At 51.0% G+C, this 22,507-nt stretch overlaps 1 protein-coding gene across 1 annotated transcript; it reads left to right on the top strand.

Moving 5' to 3' along the window:
- The first annotated feature begins 1,961 nt into the window (after positions 1-1,961).
- CACTIN (cactin, spliceosome C complex subunit) lies at positions 1,962-19,609 on the top strand. The gene is made up of 10 exons (XM_079960583.1): positions 1,962-2,531; positions 4,712-5,195; positions 8,068-8,163; positions 11,726-11,871; positions 12,974-13,136; positions 13,318-13,432; positions 14,312-14,504; positions 15,286-15,417; positions 16,604-16,878; positions 18,411-19,609. Exons 1-10 carry the CDS (start codon positions 2,422-2,424, stop codon positions 18,899-18,901), a joined length of 2,205 nt encoding a protein of 734 aa, XP_079816709.1. The 5' UTR covers positions 1,962-2,421; the 3' UTR covers positions 18,902-19,609.
- The last annotated feature ends 2,898 nt before the right edge of the window (positions 19,610-22,507 follow it).

Raw genomic sequence — 22,507 nt, forward strand, 5'->3', positions numbered from 1 at the left:
CTCAGGTTGAAGGAGCTTCAGGTTAAGCATTTTTGGACTGTGCTCCGCAGCGACCCGGAGGTAACGGAGCGTGTTACTTCTGAGTTCCGCTGCTCACACATGCGCAGACGCGGCGAATCGCAACCCGCGCATGCGCAGACGCGGGTTGCGTTCGCTTCGGGATACGAACAGGGCTCTGGAACGGATCCCGTTCGCTTCCAGAGGTAGCACTGTACATTGATCTTACATTTGGTATCGTGCAGCAGAGGCCCTTTGAATAGATAGGAAGAAACCGCCATCAAGTGTTTTGTGGGGACAAATCGCAAAAGTCACAAAAGCGATTGTGCTGATTTTGGTAGTGCATGATATCTGGAACCCCCCCCCCCTTCCAACGTATACATCAATTCTTGCAACACCATTCCTGGCAAAAAATTGAAATGAAATAGCCATGATGGTTCCCCTCCATGTGTAGGCGCAGTCTACCTCTGAATCCTTCGAGAACCCTTCTCCCCTCCCTTTGCCCCCATGAGTTTCCCTGGTGCGTCTGACCGGCTGCCGCCAGACCCGGGAATACTGGATCCAAAGGATCCTGGCAGGAGCCAGGATTTGAGGTTCTCAAGGTTTGGGGATCTCAGCCAAGCGGTATCGGTTTCGCCCCAGTGCAAGGGCCGCCTGGGTAGCGCAGAACCCAGAAGATTCCTGCGGTTCTGCTCGGCTCTCCAAAAGCAACATCGGCAGCCCAGGAGAGGAGAGAACGTCAGCGGCAGAAATAGAAACCCAAACCACCTTTTGTCCGAGGGCTCGGAATTATGATTGCAAACTCAGAAGCTGCTGGCACATTTTCATTTTCATGCCTGCCCAGTTTTGGGGAGGCAAGGAATCCAGGCCAAGTACGCGAGAACGTGTGTTTTCTCAGCCCCCTTTCTGCAATTTGCACAGAACACTCCCCAATGGGAATTACAAGCGAGATTGAAAATCCTGCTAATGTTTCTATTTGCTTGCAGCTAAATAAATTTTCCCAATTCTTTTTAAAAGTTTTGTTATTACAGCGGTGCCCCCCAAGACGAATGCCTCGCAAGACGGAAAACTCGCTAGACGAAAGAGTTTTCCGTTTTGGAGGTGCTTCGCAAAACGAATTTCCTATGGGCTTGCTTCGCAAGGCGAAAATGTCTTGCGAGTTCCTGCGGGGTTTTTTTTCCTTTCCCCCCCTTTTTCTAAGCCGCTAAGCCGCTTATCCGCTTATCCGCTAAAAGCCGCTAAAAGCCTCCCCCCTTTTTCTAAGCCGCTTATCCGATAAGCCGCTAAGCCGCTAATAGCGCTAATCCGCTAAGCCGTCAATGGGCTTGCTTCGCAAGACGAAAAAACCGCTAGACAAAGAGAATCGCGGAACGGATTCTTTTCGTCTTGCGAGGCACCACTGTATACTGTATATATGTGTGTGTTTAGATGTTTTTATATATGTGCCCCAGAATGGCTGGGGGAACCCAGTCTGATGGGTGAGCTACAAATATATTATTACTATTAATTATTAAGTTGGGCGGGGTACAAATATATTTTTAATTAATTAATGATTATTGATTGATTATTATTATACAGTGCTGGCTTGAGGCAGGGAAGGGATCAGGGTCAAGCCATGCCCAGAAAACACCATTTATTCCAGGTTGCAGAGATCACTTAAGGAGACCCCTGCAAAAATGATGGCATTTTCGGAGAAAAGCCGACCTGACCGGAGGAGGAGTTCCAGGAAGAATGGAAGAAATTTAATGACTATTTAGCTAAATATGTTAAGTTAAATAAGTTGGAAAAACCTTGTAAATAACGGATAAGCTTAGGACTACGATATGTATTACGTGATGGATTAATATGTTTAATACCGAAGTGGGAAGAAAGAAAGATGTCCAGAGATAAAAATTAATTTTATAAGAACATTGATTTGGAAAAGCGTTAAAATGATATATATTGAAATCCAACCCAGCGGGGGACACGAGGAAGTCACTGAACAATGTTAATTAGATCAAGGTTTATAAAAGCTATGATCTATGTTTGTTTGTTTGTTTATATGTGTGTATTTGTTTAAATTTTTGTGAAAAATCAATTTATTTATTTTTTTAAAGGACACCCCTGCAAGGTAGGCCAAGCTGCATGGAACAACGATGGGTGTGTCTACACTAGTGCCTGATCAATAATTAAATCTCCCCCCCCCTCACCCTCGCAGCACGCGACCCCTAAGCAGCCCCCACAAGGAAACGTCAGGTGGTGTGTGTTTTTTAAGGGTGGGGTGGGCGTGAATTGTTAGGTGGGCGGGAGATTCCCCGTCCCTGCTCAGGCGCCGCCAACGCCAGCCCCGAAGCGCGACGCCGCCGCATAAGGACCCCAGTGCCTGCGCCAGCCCTCAAACAGGCCGGAAGCGCCCAGAGTCGCGGGGGCAGGCCTAGAGTGGCCATGGGCTCCAGGTGCCGGTCCAGGGAACGGCGCCGGAGGAGAAGCCGGTCCAGATCCGAGGAGCGGGAGAGGAGGAGGCAGAGGAGGAGGAGGAGAGAGCGGGGTGGAAGGTGAGCGGGGAAGCCCGGCGGGGCGCGGCCCTGGGGACCATAGAGTCTCCGGACCATAGAGTTCGCCCGGGGTAGAGCGGTTGTTGTTTTTCCTCCCCTATAGGCGATTCTATAGGGTGTTAAGCGGGCTTAAAATGTGGGGAAGGGGCTTAAGCCCCCCACGCTGCTTCTCTTGCTGGGTTTCGGTGTGCCTTTGGCTCAAGGGGGCAAATAGTAAGGTGGCAAGAGTGCTCCTGAGCATGTCAAAAGTGCCCTGCAGCTGGTTCAGGCCAAAAGTGGGGGGGGGGCTGGCTATCATAGTTCAGCATCCCAGCAGCTGCCCCCGAGGGGAATCCCCAAGCAGGAACCGCCTGGTGTGAGGCGTTCACAAAGTAAAGGATATAAGTAATAAAGGATATAAAGTAATAAGAATACAGAGTTCAATAAGAAGACAGAGCTCAACAAAGGTCCGTCTAGTTCAAGCTCTGGTTTTCCCAGTAGTGATGTATGGAAGTGAGAGCTGGACCATCAAGAAGGCTGATCGCCGAAGAATGGATGCTTTTGGATTCTGGTGCTGGAGGAGACTCTTGAGAGTCCCATGGACTGCAAGAAGATCCAACCTCTCCATTCGGAAGGAAATCAGCCCTGAGTGCTCACTGGAAGGACAGATCCAGTGAGTGCTTGTTTAGTCGTTTAGTTGTGTCCGCCTCTTTGTGCCCCCCTGGACCAGAGCACGCCAGGCACTCCTGTCTTCCACTGCCTCCCGCAGTTTGGTCAAACTCATGCTGGTCTCTTCGAGAACACTGTCCCACCATCTCGTCCTCTGTCATCCCCTTCTCCTTGCGCCCTCCATCTTTCCCAACATCAGGGTCTTCTCCAGGGAGTCTTCTTTTCTCATGAGGTGGCCAAAGTCTTGGAGCCTCAGCTTCAGGATCTGTCCTTCCAGTGAGCACTCAGGGCTGATTTCCTTCAGAATGGAGAGGTTGGATCTTCGCGGAGTCCATGGGACTCTCAAGAGTCTCCTCCAGCACCAGAATTCAAAACCATCCATTCTTCGGCCATCAGCCTTCTTGATGGTCCAGCTCTCACTTCCATACATTACTGGGAAAACCAGAGCTTGAACTAGACGGACCTTTGTTGGCAAGGAGATGTCTCTGCTTTTTAAGATGCTGTCTAGGTTTGTCATTGCTGCAAAAACATAGGACCAGTGGAAAGTATATTCACAGAATCTTGGAGTTGCAAGGGACCCCTTGTGTCATCTAGTCCAACCCCCTTTTTCTTCTTCTTTGGCGATCCCTCGTACCCAAGTAAGATTGTCTTCCATGAACACAGTTTTAACAATGAGTCCGTAAGTGACTGTGGAGGCCAATTCTGGATCCCCACGTCCTTCCACAGTGGGGACATAGGTTTCCACGCAGGAGTTGATCATGGCGAGGGTTTGCCAAGTGTGCCTTCCTCTTAGCACGTTTCTCCCTTGCGTCCTGAGTTCGAGTGTCTTCAAAGCCTAGGACGCCTTTGGGAAAGGCTGTTCTCCAACTGGAGCGCTCGCAGGCCAGTGTTCCCCAGTCGCCAGTGTTTATACTACATTTTTAAAGATTTGCCTTGAGAGAGTGTTTGAACTTATTTTGTTGACCACCAGCATTATGCTTTCCGTTCTTAAGTTTGGAATAGAGTAGTTCACAAACTATTATTATATATAATTATATATAATACCAGAACACTTACTTTTGGGTTTGCAGTGTTTGGGTTCCAAGTTGTTTGAGCATCAAGACCTTTTAGAATGAAGGTGCCACTGAAAAAATGCACTGGGTATATGTAGAAACTAGAAGAGTTTGGATTTGATATCCTGCTTTATCACTACCCGAAGGAGTCTCAAAGCGGCTAACATTCTCCTTTCCCTTCCTCCCCCACAACAAACACTCTGTGAGGTGAGTGGGGCTGAGAGACTTCAGAGAAGTGTGACTGTCCCAAGGTCACCCAGCAGCTGCATGTGGAGGAGCAGAGACGCGAACCCGGTTCCCCAGATTGCGAGTCCACCGCTCTTAACCACTACACCACACTGGCTCTTGTACAAATGTTAAAAGTTTTCTGCTCATTCCTCTGCCCCCTTTTGCTTCCAACCCTTGGGGGGGGGGGCTACCTCTGGCCGGAGATCTGCCCCTCTCTTTTGCTCTCAAATCAAAATTTCTCTCTTTCCTTAGCTCGGAAGATGAGAGCCAGAAATGGCAGAAGAAGAAAGAGAAAAACGAGGGCCGACACGGGAAGAGGCACAAGAAGCGACGTTCTCGCGGCCGCTCCCCAAACTCGGATTCCTCGCCGGAGAGGCGAGGGCGCAGCAGCGAGAGGAGGGGGAAGAGGACCCGGAAGCGCTCTGGGTCCCGATCCTCCGTGTCCTCAGTGACGTCGCCTTCACCGTCCCGCTCACAGAGCTCTCGGGGGGACCTGGGCGAGGAACTGAGCCTCCAGGAACGGTTGCAGCTGAAAGACGACAAGAAAAAACAGAAGGAGATGGTTAAGGCTCTGGAGACCCCGGAGGAGAAGAGGGCTCGGCGGCTGGCCAAGAAGGAAGCGAAGGAGCGCAAGAAGCGCGAGAAGATGGGCTGGGGGGAAGAGTACATGGGGTACACCAACACCGACAACCCCTTTGGGGATAACAACCTTCTGGGAGCCTTCATCTGGAGCAAGGTGAGTTTCGGACCGCTGTCGGCAGCCCGGGATGTTGGCACTGTAGCCAAGAGGTCAATGTGGAAGCGGTGGATTTGATTAGGGGTGATATGATAGCCATGTTCAAATATATAAAAGGATGTCACATAGAGGAGGGAGAAAGGTTGTTTTCTGCTGCTCCAGAGAAGCGGACACGGAGCAATGGTTCCAAACTACAAGAAAGAAGATTCCACCTAAACATTAAGAAGAACTTCCTGACAGTAAGAGCTGTTTGACAGTGGAATTTGCTGCCAAGGAGTGTGGTGGAGTCTCCTTCTTTGGAGGTCTTTAAGCAGAGGCTTGACAGCCATATGTCAGGAGTGCTCTGATGGTGTTTCCTGCTTGGCAGGGGGTTGGACTCGATGGCTCTTGTGGTCTCTTCCAACTCTATGATTTACCGTATTTTTCGTTCTATAGGACGCACCCAACCATAGGGCGCACCTTGTTTTAGAGGGGGAGAACAAGAAAAAAAATCTCTCCCCCTCTCTGCCCAGCGCCCCTTCAGTGAAGCGGCAGGAGGCGCTGCGCAGAGAGGGGGAGATTTTTTCCCCCCTTGTTCTCCCCCTATAAAACAAGGTGCCATTCAAGGTGCGTTCAGTTGCCTTCAGGCAGCTACCTTGGAAGCCTAGAGAGTGAGAGGGGTTGGTGTGCAGTGAATTACCGGAGGCTTCAGGTTCCTTTCGACCTGCTCTTTGGGGCAGGTCGGGGAGCAGCAGAAAGGCACGCAGCCTTCCCGCTGCTCTGCGAGCTTCTCGGGGCTGCCGGGGAAGCCCGGGTTCCCCCCGCCCCAAAGAGCAACAAGTCAAAACACCAAGCGGGGCTTCTTTAGCCCCGCGCAACCTCTCCGGCAGGGAGAGGCTGTGCGCGGCTATGGCAATACCCCCACCTCCTGCAAAAACCCACAGGAGCCGCGAACCCTTTAAGGAGCGCACGGCTCCGGCGGGCTTTTCTACAAGGAGAGAGAAGGGACTGACTGGCCGCATCAGTCCCTTCTCCCTCCTGAAGAAAAGCCCGCAAAAGCCGCTCGGAGCTTGTGTGCGGCTTTTGGGGGCTTTTCCTGCCTGCCTCCCCCCTGCATTCGCTCCGTAGGACGCACACACATTTCCCCTTCATTTTTGGAGGGGGAAAAGTGTGTCCCATAGAGTGAAAAATACGCTAAATGGAATAGATTCAAATCACGATTTAAACCACTCGTCAGTTAGACTTCATTTACCGTATTTTTCGTTCCATAAGTCACACTTTTTCCTTCCTAAAAAGTAAGGGGAAATGTCTGTGCGTCTTACGGAGCGAATGCGTGGTCCCTGGAGCCGAATTGCCCAGGGGCAAAAAGCAGATAGTGCAATGGCGCAGAAACGTGGTTACAAAGCACGGATCCACATGAGTTCTCAGGATTTTTGTATTGGACTCCCCCAAACTCACCGTCAAATCACATGTCTGTGGCCACAGCACGAACCACAAAAATCATACATCCACTGTTTTGTTCTGAATATTTTTTTCCTTGTTTTTCTCTAAAAACTAGTTGCGTCTTAAGGAGCGAAAAATACGGTAAATCTTCTTCTTTTTAAACAGACAGACTCATTCTTGCTGGTACCATCTTAACATTCGCGACAAAGGTGAAGGTTTCGTTTTTTGGACGGATAAATTTTCAGAGTAGTTTTTGCAGTTCTGTCGAAAATGACTGATTTGGTTGTGCTGTTAAGAAATACGTAAGGCGGATAATTATGAAATTGGTGTTGAAGTTTAATAAGTGGGCTGTTTATATTTGGACAACTTTTCTGCTGTGCATTATTGGAAGGAGAAAAACAACGATTTCCTTAACAACAATTTTAATAATTTATTTAACTAGAGCAATAACATTATAGCCGTCCTCGGTGACTGACTCAGTTCCTTCCACTCAAATTGGCTATAATAATAATAATAATAATAATTTATTATTTATACCCCGCCCATCTGGCTGGGCTTCCCCAGCAACTCCGGGCGGCTTCCCACAAAATATTAAAATACTGCAATACATCAAACACCAAAAGCTTCCCTAAAGAGGGCTGCCTTCAGATGTCTTCTAAAAGTCTGGTAGTTGTTGTTCTCTTTGACATCAGGTGGGAGGGCGTTCCACAGGGCGGGCGCCACCACCAAGAAGGCCCTCTGCCTGGTTCCCTGTAACTTGGCTTCTCGCAGTGAGGGAACCACCAGAAGGCCCTCGGAGCTGGACCTCAGTGTCCAGGCAGAACGATGGGGGTGGAAACGCTCCTTCAGATATACTGGACCGAGGCGGTTTAGGGCTTTAAAGGTACTGGGAGCCAATGTAGGTCTTTCAGGACCAGTGTTCTGTGGTCTCGGCGGCTGCTCCCAGTCCCCAGTCTGGCTGCCGCATTCTGGATTAGTTGCAGTTTCCGAGTCACCTTCAAAGGTAGCCCCATGTAGAGCGCATTGCAGTAGTCCAAGCAGGAGATAACCAGAGCATGCACCACTCTAGCCAGACAGTCTGTGGGCAGGGAGGGTCTCATCCTGCGTACCAGATGGAGCTGCCCTGGACACAGAATTGACCTGCGCCTCCATGGACAGCTGTGAGTCCAAAATGACCCCCAGGCTGCGCACCTGGTCCTTTGGGGGCACAGTCACCCCATTCAAGACCAGGGAATCGTCCATCAGTACCAAGGAGTAAAAGGCTCTTCAGGGGCTAAAAACCTCCCCTTCTGTGCTGATTGGGCAGCTGCGAGTTCGAGTCCAGCATTTTCTGGAGGGGTCCAGGTTTCTTGTTCCTGATCTAAGAAGACGCATTCCTCTTGGGAAAGGAACGCCTCCTTTGAATGTTAAAACGTTTTTCTCTCTGCCTCGATTTTATTTATCATCTCAGGCTCTGGAGAAGAAGGGGATCGGCCACTTGGAGGAGAAGGAGTTAAAAGACCGGAACAAACGGATCCAGGAGGAAAACCGACTGGAGCTTCAGAAGGTAAGAGCCACAGTAGCAGTGAGCTGGGGGAGGGTTTCTCTGGGCATGCACAGAGTGCCTTTGCCTTAGAGATGAAGCCCCGGTGCCGCAAAAAGGAGAGGACCGCTAGGGTCTGGAAGATCTGAGCTGCAGGTTTGTTTGACCCTTGGGGAATTGACCGGTAATTCAGATTCACCTCTCCTGTGAACTTGGATTTAGGTGCTTTGTGGGCAGTTAACTCTCGTTTTTGCTTTGTACATATGTACTTAAACCGAGATCAGTTTTCTTGTTGGTAGTAATAATAATAATTTATTATTTATACCCCGCCCATCTGGCTGGGCTTCCCAGCCACTCTGGACGGCTTCTAAAAAAATATTAAAATATGGTAATAAATCAAACATTAAAAGCTTCCCTAAACAGGGCTGCCTTCAGATGTCTTCTAAAAGTCTGGTAGTTGTTGTTCTCTTTGACATCTGGTGGGAGGGCGTTCCACAGGGGGGGCGCCACCACCGAGAAGACCCTCTGCCTGGTTCCCTGTAGCTTGGCTTCTTGCAATGAGGGAACCGCCAGAAGGCCCTCGGGTGATGGACCTCAGTGTCCGGGCTGGACGATGGGGGTGGAGACGCTCCTTCAGGTCTACTGGGCCGTTTAGAGCTTTCAAGGTCAGCACCAACACTTTGAATTGTGCTCGGAAACGTACTGGGAACCAATGTAGGTCTTTCAAGACCAGTGTTATGTGGTCTCGGCGGCCGCTCCCAGTCCCCAGCCTAGCTGCCGCATTCTGGATTAGTTGTAGTTTCCGGGTCACCTTCAAAGGCAGCCCCACGTAGAGCGCATGGCAGTAGTCCAAGCGGGAGATAACCAGAGCATGCACCACTCTGGCGAGACAGTCCGCGGGCAGGGAGGGTCTCATCCTGCGTACCAGATGGAGCTGCCCTGGACACAGAACTAACCTGCGCCTCCATGGACAGCTGCGAGTCCAAAATGACCCCCAGGCTGCGCATCTGGCCCTTCAGGGGCACAGTGACCCCATTCAGGACCAGGGAGTCCCCCCCACCTGCCTGCCCCCTGTCCCCCCAAAACAGCCCTTCTGTCTTGTCAGGATTCAATCTCAATCTCAATCTGTTGATGCTTTTTTAAAAATAAAAAAAAAATTATTAAGCAATTTCAGCATAACAATTTATCAACCGTATAATCACATACATTATTTTTCCCCCTTTCCCCCCACTTCCTCACTCCCTCCCACCATTGACTTACCTCAGCTCCTCTCTCTGATTTCTCTGCACATATTATTCTCTGCATGTTACAAAGTCACACATATCCTTACCTTATCTATCTATCTCGTTATCTTTTTTTAAAAAAATATTTATTTGCTTTTACAAGAAAAAAAAAAAACCATAACAACCACAAAAATAAAGAGGAACAAAAACAATCACAAATACACATAGAAAAAGTTAAAAATACACATAGAAAAAGTTAAAAATAAAAATTCCAGCTTTTAAGTTTATGCTTACAGAAACTTCCTTTCTTGACTTCCTCACGCCTCCCTTTTTTGTGTTCTTCTTTACCCAATCGTGTACAGCAAATCCTTACCTTCTTTCAAAACTCATTTCTAATTGTTAAAATCATTCTGTTATGTCTCCAAACTTTCCTCCATTACATTTAAACACCTTTAACATATTATTTACTTTTGACATAATATAACTTTAGTCTTTCACCTTTTTTCTATTACATTTTCACATATTTTTTAAACCTATATCACTGATGCCATATTATTTTTGTATCCAACATCATTTTAACATTCATAAACTTTGCCGTGTTTCTGCAGATAGTCTTTAAACTTCTTCCAGTCCTCTTCCACCACTTCTTCTCCCAGGTCTCGGATTCTGCCAGTCATTTCTGCCATCTCCATGTAGTCTATTACTTGCATCTGCCATTCTTCCAAGGTGGGCAAATCTTGTGTCTTCCAATGCTTTGCGATAAGTATTCTTGCTGCTGTTGTTGCGTACATAAAAAACGTTCTATCTTTCTTTGGCACCAATTGGCCGACTATGCCCAGGAGAAAGGCCTCTGGTTTCTTAAGGAAGGTATATTTAAATACCTTTTTCATTACATTATATATCATTTCCCAGAAAGCCTTAACCTTTATCTATCTCGTTATCAACCAATAAATTTGTGTTATGTTTATTCAAAACCTGCCAAGGAGTCCAGTTCATTTTGTTACCTTTTTAGATCATTTGTAAAAAGCTCCCATTCTTCCTTAAAGTCACAGTTGTCCTTGTCCCGCAGTTTGTATGTCGATTTAGCCAACTCTGCATAAATTCAAAACCAACCAAAAACGAATCAGCAATTCGAGTTGGCAAATTGCTGGTTCTTTTCTGGTCAGTTTTGAATTTACGGGCATGTTCTGCGTTTTGCATATTTGTATATCCAGCGCTCTGTTGTTCGATATTTTGAGTGTTTGCCGCAGGGCTGCTTTGGGTACAGCACATAAGTAAACACACACACACACTGGGTCATCTCTCTGTGGTAAAGGTAAAGGGACCCCTGACCATTAGGTCCAGTCGTGACCGACTCTGGGGTTGCCGCGCTTCCGGGTCATGCGGCCAGCAGGACTAAGCCGCTTCTGGCGAACCAGAGCAGCGCACGGAAACACCGTTTACCTTCCCTCCGGAGCGGTACCTATTTATCTACTTGCACTTTGAGGTGCTTTCAAATTGCTAGGTTGGCAGGAGCAGGGAGCGAGCAACGGGAGCTCACCCCGTCATTGCGGGGATTCAAACCTAGTCGCGGGGATTCAAAGTCCTAGGCTCAGTGGTTTAACCCACAGCACCACCCGCGTCCCTAAAGGTAAAGGGACCCCTGACCATTAGGTCCAGTCGTGACTGACTCTGGGGTTGCGGCGCTCATCTTGCTTTACCTTCCCGCCGGAGCGGTACCTATTGATCTACTTGCACTTTGAAGTTCTTTTGAACTGCTAGTTGGCAGGAGCAGGGACTAAGCAACGGGAGCTCACCCCGTGGCGGGGATTCGAACCGCTGACTTTCTGATCGGCAAGTCCTAGTCTCTGTGGTTTAACCCACAGCGCCACCCTCGTCCCCTCTCTCTGTGGTAGCTTATCTTAAAGTTTTGAGTGTCTACATGCTCACCGCATTTATAAATTTCAAATGTATTGTTGTACATTGTTTTAAATGTTTGCTTTTCTTTTGGGATTGTACCCCCAAGTGTGTTTTATCAGCTGGTCTCAGACCGTAATAAATCACCGTATTTTTTGCTCTATAAGGATCACTTTTTCCCTCCTAAAAAGTAAGGGGAAATGTGTGTGCGTCGTATGGAGCGAATGCAGGCTGCGCAGCTATCCCAGAAGCCAGAACAGCAAGAGGGATTGCTGCTTTCACTGCGCAGCGATCCCTCTTGCTGTTCTGGCTTCTGGGATTCAGAATATTTTTTTTCTTGTTTTTCTCCTCCAAAAACTAGGTGCGTCTCATGGTCTGGTGCGTCTTATAGAGCGAAAAATACGGTATCTATCTATTGCACACACACATCATCCTTTCACCCCTCGTTCTCGGGTCTCTCTTTGCAGGTGAAGCAGTTGCGCTTGGAGCGGGAGCGCGAGAAAGCCATGCGCGAGCAAGAGCTGGAGATGCTTCAGCGGGAAAAGGAGGCGGAACATTTCAAGACCTGGGAGGAGCAAGAGGACAACTTCCACCTGCAGCAGGCCAAGCTGCGGTAAGCGAGGGGAGTGGGAAAGGGTGAGGGTTTCAGGGATGACTCCAAGTCATCCAGAGAGCCGGTGTGGTGTAGTGGTTAAGAGCGGTAGTCTCATAATCTGGTGAACCCGGTTCGCTTCCTCGCTCCTCCACATGCAGCTGCTGGGTGACCTTGGGCTAGTCACACTTCTCTGAAGTCTCTCAGCCCCACTCACCTCACAGAGTGTTTGTTGTGGGGGAGGAAGGGAAAGGAGAATGTGAGCCGCTTTGAGACTCCTTCGGGTAGTGATAAAGCAGGATATCAAATCCAAACTCTTCTTCTTCTTCTTCAAAGAAACAGAAAAGACGATTGTAGCTTTAAGAACTGTTTCTGCGAGTGGTTTTCAAGGCTGATTAGGTATAGAAGGTGATGTGTACAAAAGGAGAAGTTGCAGTTTGAATTTGCCTGCAAAAGAGAAGACCCACATACTTTTAATAATAATAATAATAATAATAATAATAATAATAATAATAATAATACAGTGGATGCTTGGGTTGCAAACGTTATCCGTGTGGGAGGGCCTCATCCTGCAGGGCTCTTTTTCTGAGCTCAGGCAATAATAATAATAATAATAATAATAATAATAATAATAATAATAATTTATTTATACCCCACCCACCTGGCTGGGTTTCCCCAGCCGCTCTGGGCAGCTTCCAACAGAACACTAAAATACAAGAACCTATTAAACATTAAAAGCTTCCCTAAACATTAAAAGGGACGCGGTGGCACTTTCGCAACCCCAGAGTCAGCTACGACTGGACCTAATGGTCAGGGGTCCCTTTACCTTTAAACATTAAAAGCTTTGTGTTTGTAAGGTTGTAAATAAGAGCTGTTTGACAGTGGAATTTGCTGCCAAGGAGTGTGGTGGAGTCTCCTTCTTTGGAGGTCTTTAATCAGAGGCTTGACAACCATATGTCAGGAGTGCTCTGATGGTGTTTCCTGCTTGGCAGGGGGTTGGACTCGATGGCCCTTGTGGTCTCTTCCAACTCTATGATTCTATGAAATAAAACTTTTGCTTGAGTATTCTACATCCTTCAGCCTGACCTCGTCTCCTTCGTGTTCTCTCCCCCGCCCCCCGCAGCTCCAAGATTCGCATCCGAGATGGGCGGGCCAAGCCCATCGACCTCCTGGCCAAATACATCAGCGCCGAGGACGACGACCTGGCGGTGGAGATGCACGAGCCGTACACTTTTCTGAACGGCCTCACCGTCTCGGACATGGAAGACCTGCTGGAAGACATTCAGGTAGGGCTGTGATCCCATGCAGCGTGGCGATTTTCGCATTCCCCACTCCGCCCTAAACGATATAAAATGGGAGTAATGTATTTGTGGGGGGCAGGTGTCAAGAAAATCATTTCCCCCCTCCTACCCCCCCAGGCCTGAAATGAGTCCAGAGCCTCAGCTGTTTCCCCCCTCTGTTTTCCAGGTTTACATGGAGCTGGAACAAGGGAAAAATGTGGATTTCTGGAGAGACATGACCATCATCACTGAGGATGAAATCGCTAAGCTCCGCAAATTAGAGGCTTCTGGGAAAGGGCCAGGTAGGTGTGAATTGAAGCATCGGAGGGACTGCTTTGCTTGTGGAACAAAAATGTGTGCTCTGGTTCGCCAGAAGCTGCTTAGTCCTGCTGGCCACATGACCAGGAAGCTGTATGCCGGCTCCCTCGGCCAGGAAAGCGAGATGAGCGCCGCAACCCCAGAGTCGGCCATGACTGGACCTAATGGTCAGGGGTACCTTTACCTTTATGGGAGTATATTGTATTTAAAAAAGGGGTATCAGAGTTTTTAGGGAGCTAACCAGGTTGGGATTGCTGGGATAGCAGGCTTGTTGGGTTTTGAATGTCTTATGTACAGTGGTGCCCCACAAGACGAACGCCTCGCAAGACGGAAAACCCGCTAGACTAAAGGGTTTTCCGTTTTGGAGGCGCTTCGCAAAACGAATTTCCCTATGGGCTTGCTTCGCAAGACGAAAATGTCTTGCGAGTTCCTGCGTTTTTTTTCCCCTTCCCCCCCCCTTTTTCTAAGCCGCTAAGCCGCTTATCAGCTGATCCGCTAAGCCGCTAATAGTGCTAATCCGCTAAGCCGTCAATGGGCTTGCTTCGCAAGACGAAGAAACCGCTAGACGAAGAGACTCGCGGAACGGATTAATTTCGTCTTGCGAGGCACCACTGTAGATTTTTCAGTTTTGTTGTTCTGGGGGGGGGGGGGGGGACAATGACAATAAAGAGTATTGTATCAAGAGAAAGAGCTTCCGTGTGAATGGATAGGGAGCCCACAGTTCTTCGGATCGACTTGGGAGTTGAAACAACATCAGGTGAAATTCAGGATTCGCACCCAACTCCTCGGCCGGGGAGGTGGCGAGGTTCCTGGGCCCCCTCTCCTCTTCTGACGGCATCTTCCTCCCCTTCTATGTCCTGCAGGCGAGCGCCGCGAAGGGGTTAACGCTTCGGTCAGCTCCGACGTGCAGTCCGTCTTCAAAGGCAAGACCTACAACCAGTTGCAGGTCATCTACCAGGGCATTGAGGGCAAGATCCTGGCCGGAGGACCCAACCTGGACATTGGCTACTGGGAGAGTCTCCTGCAACAGCTAAAAGCCTATATGGCCCGGGCAAGGTGAGGGGATCTTCCTGATCGGACCACCTTCCCACAGCGGCGGCCTAATTTCTGACCGTAACTTTTTAAAAATACTGTGGCCCCTTGGTTCTCAAACTCGATCCGTTCTAAAGCCAAAGCGTTCCAAAACCAAGGTGCGCTGCTTTCCCGTAGAAAGTAAGGCGAAACGGATTAATCCGTCCCAGACTTTAAAAAACAACCCCTAAAAATTGGGACACAGGTGGCGCTGTGGGCTAAACCACAGAGCCTAGGGCTTGCTGATCAGAAGGTTGGCGGTTTGAATCCCCGCAACAGGGTGAGCTCCCATTGCTCGGTCCCTGCTCCTGCCCACCTAGCAGTTCAAAAGCACATCAAAGTGCAGGTAGATAAATAGGTACCGCTCCGGCGGGAAGGTAAACGGCGTTTCCGTGCGCTGCTCTGGTTCGCCAGAAGCGGCTTAGTCCTGCTGGCCACATGACCCGGAAGCTGTATGCCGGCTCCCTTGGCCAGTAAAGCAAGATGAGCGCCGCAACCCCAGAGTCGGCCACGACTGGACCTAATGGTCAGGGGTCCCTTTACCTTTAATATCCTGTTGGAAGCCGCCCAGAGTGGCTGGGGAGGCCCAGCTAGATGGGCGGGGTACAATTATTAATAATAATAATAATAATGGTCTGGGGTCCCTTTATCTTCGCCTTTAAGTTTGAAGACTTTCAGATAAATATTCTGTTATTTTCTATGTTTCTCAGGGATAACAAGTGTGGGTAGATCAACGTGTATCTTGTGTTTTCCCCTTCTCTCCCAGGCTGAGGGAGCGCCACCAGGACGTCCTCCGCCAAAAACTCTACAAGCTGAAGCAGGAACAAGGAGTCGAGAGCGAGCCCCTCTTCCCCATCATTAAGAAGGAGTCTTCGCCCCCAGGAGGCTGCAGCAGCAGGTGAGCTGGATTTGGGGGGCTCTCAGGACCAATGTAGGTCTTTCAGGACCAATGTTAGGTGGTCTCAGCGGCCGCTCCCAGTCCCCAGTCTGGCTGCCAAATTCTGGATTAATTGCAGTTTCTGGGTCAGCTTCAAAGGCAGCCCCATGGAGAGCGCATTGCAGTAGTCCAAGCGGGAGATAACCAGAGCATGCACCACTCTGGCCAGACAGTCTGCGGGCAGGGAGGGTCTCATCCTGTGTACCGGATGGAGCTGCCCTGGACACAGAATCGACCTGCGCCTCCATGGACAGCTGTGAGTCCAAAATGACCCCCAGGCTGCCCGCCCATCTGGCTGGTTTTTCCCAGCCACTCTGGGCGGCTCCCAACAGAATATTAAAATACAATAAAACATCAAACATTAAACAGTTCCCTAAATAGGGCTGCCTGCAGGTGCCTTCTAAAAGTCAGGTAGTTGTTTATTTCCTTGACATCTGGTGCAAAGGCGTTCCACAGGGTGGGCACCACCACCGAGAAGGCCCTCTGCCTGGTTCCCTGTAACCTCACTTCTTGCAGGGAGGGAGCCGCCAGAAGGCCCTCGGAGCTAGACCTCTGTGTCCTGGCTGGACGATGGGGGTGGAGAAGCTCCTTCAGGGATACTGGGCCATTTAGGGCTTTCAAGGTCAGCACCAACACTTTGAATTGTGCTCAGAAATGTACTGGGAGCCAATGTAGGCCTTTTGGGACCAGTGTTATGTGGTCTCAGCAGCCGCTCCCAGTCACCAGTCTAGCTGCCACATTCTGGATTAATTGCAGTTTCCGGGTCACCTTCAAAGGCAGCCCCACGTAGAGCGCATGACAGTAGTCCAAGCGGGAGATAACCAGAGCATGCACCACTTTGGCCAGACAGTCTGCAGGCAGGGAGGGTCTTAGGTGGAGCTGGTAGACAGCTCAGAGCAGAAGGGAGCCAGTGTGGTGTAGTGGTTAAGAGCGGTAGTCTCGTAATCTGGGGAACCGGGTTCGCGTCTCCGCTCCTCCACATGCAGCTGCTGGGTGACCTTGGGCTAGTCACACTTCTATGAAGTCTCTCAGCCCCACTCACCTTGTGGGAGAGGAAGGGAAAGGAGAATGTGAGCCGCTTTGAGACTCCCTGGGGTTGTGATAAAGCGGGATATCAAATCCAAAATCTTTTCTTCCCTTTTTGCAGGCTGGAGCCGGAGGACAGTGCTCCGGCGCAGCCCAGCACCTCTTCGGCTGAGCCCGGGGGCGCCGAGCCCGAATCGGAGGCCAAGGCAGAGGGAGATGGCGAAGCGGTTCTGATCGAGGAAGACCTCATCCAACAGAGCTTGGATGACTACGACGCCGGCAAGTACAGCCCCCGCCTGCTGACGTCCCACGAGCTGCCCTTCGACGCCCATGTGGTGGAGGCCGATGAGGACTTCCAGCGGCTCCTGCTCTCCCGACAGCAGCTCCAGGTCACAGGTAGGAGGGGAAGGGGGCTGAGGTGGGCTCTGGGGCTCGGCTTGGCGCCGCGGGGGGCAGCTGCCCTGCGGAGCTTGTTGTCTAGAAGCAAAAATCTCGGGACTCTCTTCCTGGCCTCAGGCCTCTTCTCAGGCCACACCCACTTTCCTCAAGCCACGCCCTCTGGGCAGCCAGCGCCCTTTGCTCGAGGCCACACCCCTTGATTTAAACCACACCCTTTTCTCAAGGACACACCCCTTTCCTTAAACCACACCCCCTCTCTGCGGGCCACATGCCCCTTTCTTGAGGCAGCCAGCGCCCTTTGCTCGAGGCCACACCCCTTTCTTTAAACCACACCCCTCTCATGGCCACACCTTTCCTTAAACCACACCCCTCCCTGCAGGCTGCACCCCCTTTTTTCGAGGCCACACCCCTTTCTTTAAGCCACACCCTTCTCCGCAAGCCACACCCCCTCCTTAGCCCACAGCCGCTCCCTGCAGGCCACACCCACCTTCCTTAAACCACACCCCCTCTCTGCAAGCCACATGTTCTTTTCTCGAGGCCACACCCCTTTCTTTAAACCACCCTTCTCTGCAAGCCACACCCCCTCCCTACCCCACAGCCACTCCCTGCAGGCCACACCCACTTCCTTAAACCACACCCCCTCTACGCGGGCCACACGCCCCTTTCTTGAGGCCACGCCCCTTTCCCTTAAGCCACACCCCTCCATCCACGCCCCCTCTCCCAAGGCCACGCTCCCTTTCCTCAAACCACACCCTTTTCCTTAAGCCACGCCCTCCCCTCAGGCCCCCACCCTTTTCCTCCTCAACATCCATTGGCAGGGAGTTCCAAAGTCTAGCCGCTGCCACGCTAGACGCCCAAATCCGCGCGAAATCCAGACTCCAAGCCCGCCCGCCGCTGCCTTTCCTGCATAACATCCATTGGCAGGGAGTTCCAAAGTGTAGTCACTGCCACGCTAGACGCCCGAATCCTCGCGGACCCAGACTCCAAGGCCGCCCGCTGCTGCCTTTCCTGCTTAAAATCCATTGGCAGGGAGTTCCAAAGTCTAGCCGCTGCCATGCTAGATGCCCAAATCCTCGCGAAATCCAGACTCCAAGCCCGCCCGCCGCTGCCTTTCCTGCTTAACATCCATTGGCAGGGAGTTCCAAAGTGTAGTCACTGCCACGCTAGACGCCCGAATCCTCGCAGACCCAGACTCCAAGGCTGCCCGCTGCTGCCTTTCCTGCTTAAAATCCATTGGCAGGGAGTTCCAAAGTCTAGCCGCTGCCATGCTAGATGCCCAAATCCTCGCGAAATCCAGACTCCAAGCCCGCCTGCCGCTGCCTTTCCTGCTTAACATCCATTGGCAGGGAGTTCCAAAGTGTAGTCACTGCCATGCTAGACGCCCGAATCCTTGTGGACCCAGACTCCAAGGCCACCCGCTGCTGCCTTTCCTGCTTAAAATCCATTGGCAAGGAGTTCCAAAGTCTAGCCGCTGCCACGCTAGACGCCCAAATCCTCGCAAACCCGCTGCCCTCTCTGTCCCTCTCCAGGCGACGCCAGCGAGAGCGCGGAGGACATCTTCTTCCGCCGCGCCAAGGAGGGCATGGGGGCGGATGAGGCCCAGTTCAGCGTGGAGATGCCACTCACGGGCAAGGCCTACCTGTGGGCCGACAAGTACCGTCCCCGCAAGCCCCGATTCTTCAACCGTGTTCACACCGGGTTCGAGTGGAACAAGTACAACCAGACGCACTACGACTTCGACAACCCACCGCCCAAAATCGTCCAGGGCTACAAATTCAACATCTTCTACCCGGACCTCATCAACAAGCGCTCCACGCCGGAGTACTTTCTGGAGGCTTGTCCGGACAACAAGGACTTCGCCACCCTTCGCTTCCACGCCGGACCCCCTTACGAAGACATCGCCTTCAAGATCGTCAACCGGGAGTGGGAATACTCCCACCGCCACGGCTTCCGCTGCCAATTCGCCAACGGCATCTTCCAGCTCTGGTTCCACTTCAAGCGCTACCGCTACCGGCGGTGAGGACGGGGGGCTCCCTCCGTTGTGTCCCCCCCCCCCCAGGCCAGCGGAAGGGGCTCCTCCCCGCACCGAAACCAGCTGCGTTGCCGCAAACCGCCGAGATGTCCAACTTCTGCGCCGATTGCTGGGCGGCAGGGACCCCTGTTTTTCCGTTACGGTTTTAGGGGCCGCCGACACCCCTCTAGATGTTGTGGGGTTCCGGCCCCCGGCAATTCCTGACCGTCTGGATTCCAGAGCCCCCTATTTTCCTCTGTTTCTGCTTTTAAGGGGCACTCCCATCTCTCCGGAGGCGATAGCGAGGGGTATGGGATTTCCCTGTCCCGAGAAGAAGCACCCAAGACGGGAATTCCTCTTCCGAACAGAGTCACCCTCCCATCATTCCCAATTCTCCTTTTGGCAACAGCCCTGGCGAAAATCTCAGAGATGCACCTGGTCTCCCATCTTTCCCCAAAATCGGCAGGTGTTCCCCATCCTCTTTGCAGACACAAATAATAACCCCGACTCTTTCTCTCTCTGTGTAGATTCCTACGACACCGAACGGATCCGTTTGCTAGGCATAGATTACGTATATTTGTTATTTTCTGAAGCAGGGCAGCGATGGCTTTGTGTACATTTACTTAGCGGTGCCAAATCACCCTTTCGTATAACCGTTCTCCCAGCGGCTCTCTCCGGAGAGCGCTGTCCCGGCACAATAAATTTTTTTAGATGGTCCGAGCTGTCCTTTGCTGTCTTTTGCAAACTCGATGGGAGTTTGAGGATACACCAATTGTGAGCGGGGCAAGAGGAGCGGATCTGCCGTCGGGGACAGTTGCTGGACTCCCAGCTCCCGTCAGATGGTAAAGGTAAAGGGACCCCTGACCATTAGGCCCAGTCGTGGCCGACTCTGGGGTAGCGGCGCTCATCTCGCTTTACTGGCCGAGGGAGCCGGCGTACAGCTTCCGGGTCATGTGGCCAGCAGGACTGAGCCGCTTCTGGTGAACCAGAGCAGCGCATGGAAACGCCGTTTACCTTTACAGTGGTGCCTCGCAAGACGAAATTAATTCGTTCCGCAAGTTTTTTCTTCTTGCAAGTTTTTCGTCTTGCGAAGCACGGTTTCCCATAGGAATGCATTGAAAATCAATCAATGTGTTCCTATGGAGACCGTCCGGGGACAGAGGGGAACCGCCGTGCGCCTTCCCCTCTGTCCCCGGACCTGTTTTAAAGCAAGGGAAGGGGCAGCGGGGAGAATCGCTTCTCCCCATTGCCGCCCCTTGGCGCGCCTTCCCCTCTGTCCCCGGAGATTGCGGGGCTGGCAACGGGGAGAAGCGATCTTCTCCCCGCCGCCCCTTGCTTCAAAAGAGGTCTGGGGACAGCGGGGAAGACGCGCTGCGCTTGCCCGCTATCCCCGGAGCTTGCGGGGCAAGCTTTGTTTTGCGAAGCAAGCCCATAGGGATATGAGTCTTGTGAAGCGGCTAAGAAAACGAAAAACTCCTTCGTCTAGCGAGTTTTTCGTCTTCCGAGGCGTTCGTCTTGCGGGGCACCACTGTACCTATTTATCTACTTGCACATGGACGTGCTTTCGAACTGCTAGGTTGGCAGGAGCAGGGACCGAGCAACAGGAGCTCACCCCGTCATTGCGGGGATTCAAACCGCCGACCTTCTGATCGGCAAGTCCTAGGCTCTGTGGTTAACCCACAGCGCCACCCACGTGAGATGTTAAGGGCTGTCAAACAGAAGATGGGATTATTCCCCTTTCTTGCCTTCTGAATCCTCTGGTTTGGTTTCCCATCCTCTGGAACAGTCGTGACTGGAGCTCAAACATGCATTTGCAGCTTGGGTGAAAAGATTTGGGGTGTGGTGAGAATGGCCTAGAGGGCACATTCTGAGGGCCTAGTAAAGGTAATAATTTTATGTACAGTGGTACCTTAAGTACTTAATTCGTTCCAGAGGTCTGTTCTTAACCTGAAACTGTTCTTAATCTGAAGCACCACTTTAGCTAATGGGGCCTCCCGCTGCTGCCTCACGATTTCTGTTCTCATCCTGAAGCAAAGTACTTAACCCGAGGTACTATTTCTGGGTTAGCAGAGTCTGTAACCTGAAGGGTCTGTAACCAGAGGTACCACTGTAATCATATTAAGATCAATTTATTATTTATACCCTGCCCATCTGGCTGAGTTTCCCCAGCCACTCTGGGCGGCTCCCAACAGAATATTAAAAACACAATAAAAAAAATTAAAATTTACCTAAACAGGGCTGCTTTCAGATGCCTTCTAAAAGCCAGGTAGTTGTTTATTTCCTTGATATCTGATGGGAGGGTGTTACACAGGGTGGGCGCCACCACCGAGAAGGCCCTCTGCCTGGTTCCCTGCAACTTCGCTTCTCGCAGGGAGGGAACCGCCAGAAGGCCCTCGGAGCTGGACCTCCGTGTCCAGGATGAACGATAGGGGTGGAGACTCTCCTTCAGGTCTACTGGGCCATTTAGGGCTTTCGAGGTCAGTACCAACTCTTTGAATTGTGCTCAGAAACGTCCTGGGAGCCAATGTAGGCCTTTCAGCACTGGTGTTATATGGTCTCGGCGGCTGCTCTCAGTCCCAAGTCTGGCTGCCGCATTCTGGATTAGTTGTAGTTTCCGGGTCACCTTCAAAGGCAGCCCCACGGAGAGTGCATTGCAGTAGTCCAAACGGGAGATAACCTGAGCATGCACCACTCTGGCCAGACAGTCTGCGGGCAGATAGGGTCTCATCCTGCGTACCAGATGGAGCTGCCCTGGACACAGAACTGACCTGCGCCTCCATGGACAGCTGTGAGTCCAAAATGACTTCCAGGTAGAGAGGCACAGAGGGCCGTATTTGAGGGCCATCCTGGGGCCTGAGATTCCCCACCCGTGGTCAAGAAACGTGTTTTGCGGTTGACCTAACTGATGTCGAGGGTGTCGCAAGAACTCAATTCTGCGCCTCTCGTGGAATTACAGATGTCCTAAATGAACAAGAGATGACTTCATCGGCTCTTTTGCAATCTGTGATTATTATTATTATTATGTTGGGGGGGGGGGGGCGGAAGAGTAATACACTGTAATGAGCAAGACATCAGATCCTCTTGATAAACAAATGCATAAGTCATAATTCCTTAATGGACTTACTGGAACCGCTTTCCAAATGTTAATTTGCAGTTTTGGGGAGGGGGGGGGGATTGATGCGTTTGAAACATTTTAAAGCTCTGATGAAGATGGGGCATGTTCCCAGCTCTTTCCCGTAAGCCTCATTGCATTTTCTCCATGGGGTATTCCCCCCTCCCTACTCAAAACAGCGTGATCTCCGGGGGGAAAGGACTGGGGAAGACACCCCCTTCTCCTTGAGCCCTCCATCTTTCCCAACATCAGGGTCTTTTCCAGGGAGTCTTCTCTTCTCATGGCCAAAGTCTTGGAGCCTCAGCTTCAGGATCTGTCCTTCCAGTGAGCACTCAGGGCTGGTTTCCTTCAGAATGGAGAGGTTTGATCTTATTGCAGTCCATGGGACTCTCAACAGTCTCCTCCAGCACCAGAATTCAAAAGCATCCATTCTTTGGCGATCAGCCTTCTTGATGGTCCAGCTCTCACTTCCATACATCACTGCTGGGAAAACCAGAGCTTGA

Source organism: Podarcis cretensis, assembly GCF_951804945.1.
Source record: "Podarcis cretensis genome assembly, chromosome: 18".
NCBI lineage: Eukaryota > Metazoa > Chordata > Lepidosauria > Squamata > Lacertidae > Podarcis > Podarcis cretensis.

Bases quoted from the DNA above. Each gene is read 5' to 3' on its own strand.
- CACTIN (XM_079960583.1), top strand. From the start codon at position 2,422: ATGGGCTCCAGGTGCCGGTCCAGGGAACGGCGCCGGAGGAGAAGCCGG. The intron at 15,418-16,603 runs GTGAGCTGGATT...CCCTTTTTGCAG, and splicing joins CCAGGAGGCTGCAGCAGCAG to GCTGGAGCCGGAGGACAGTG. The intron at 16,879-18,410 runs GTAGGAGGGGAA...GTCCCTCTCCAG, and splicing joins ACAGCAGCTCCAGGTCACAG to GCGACGCCAGCGAGAGCGCG.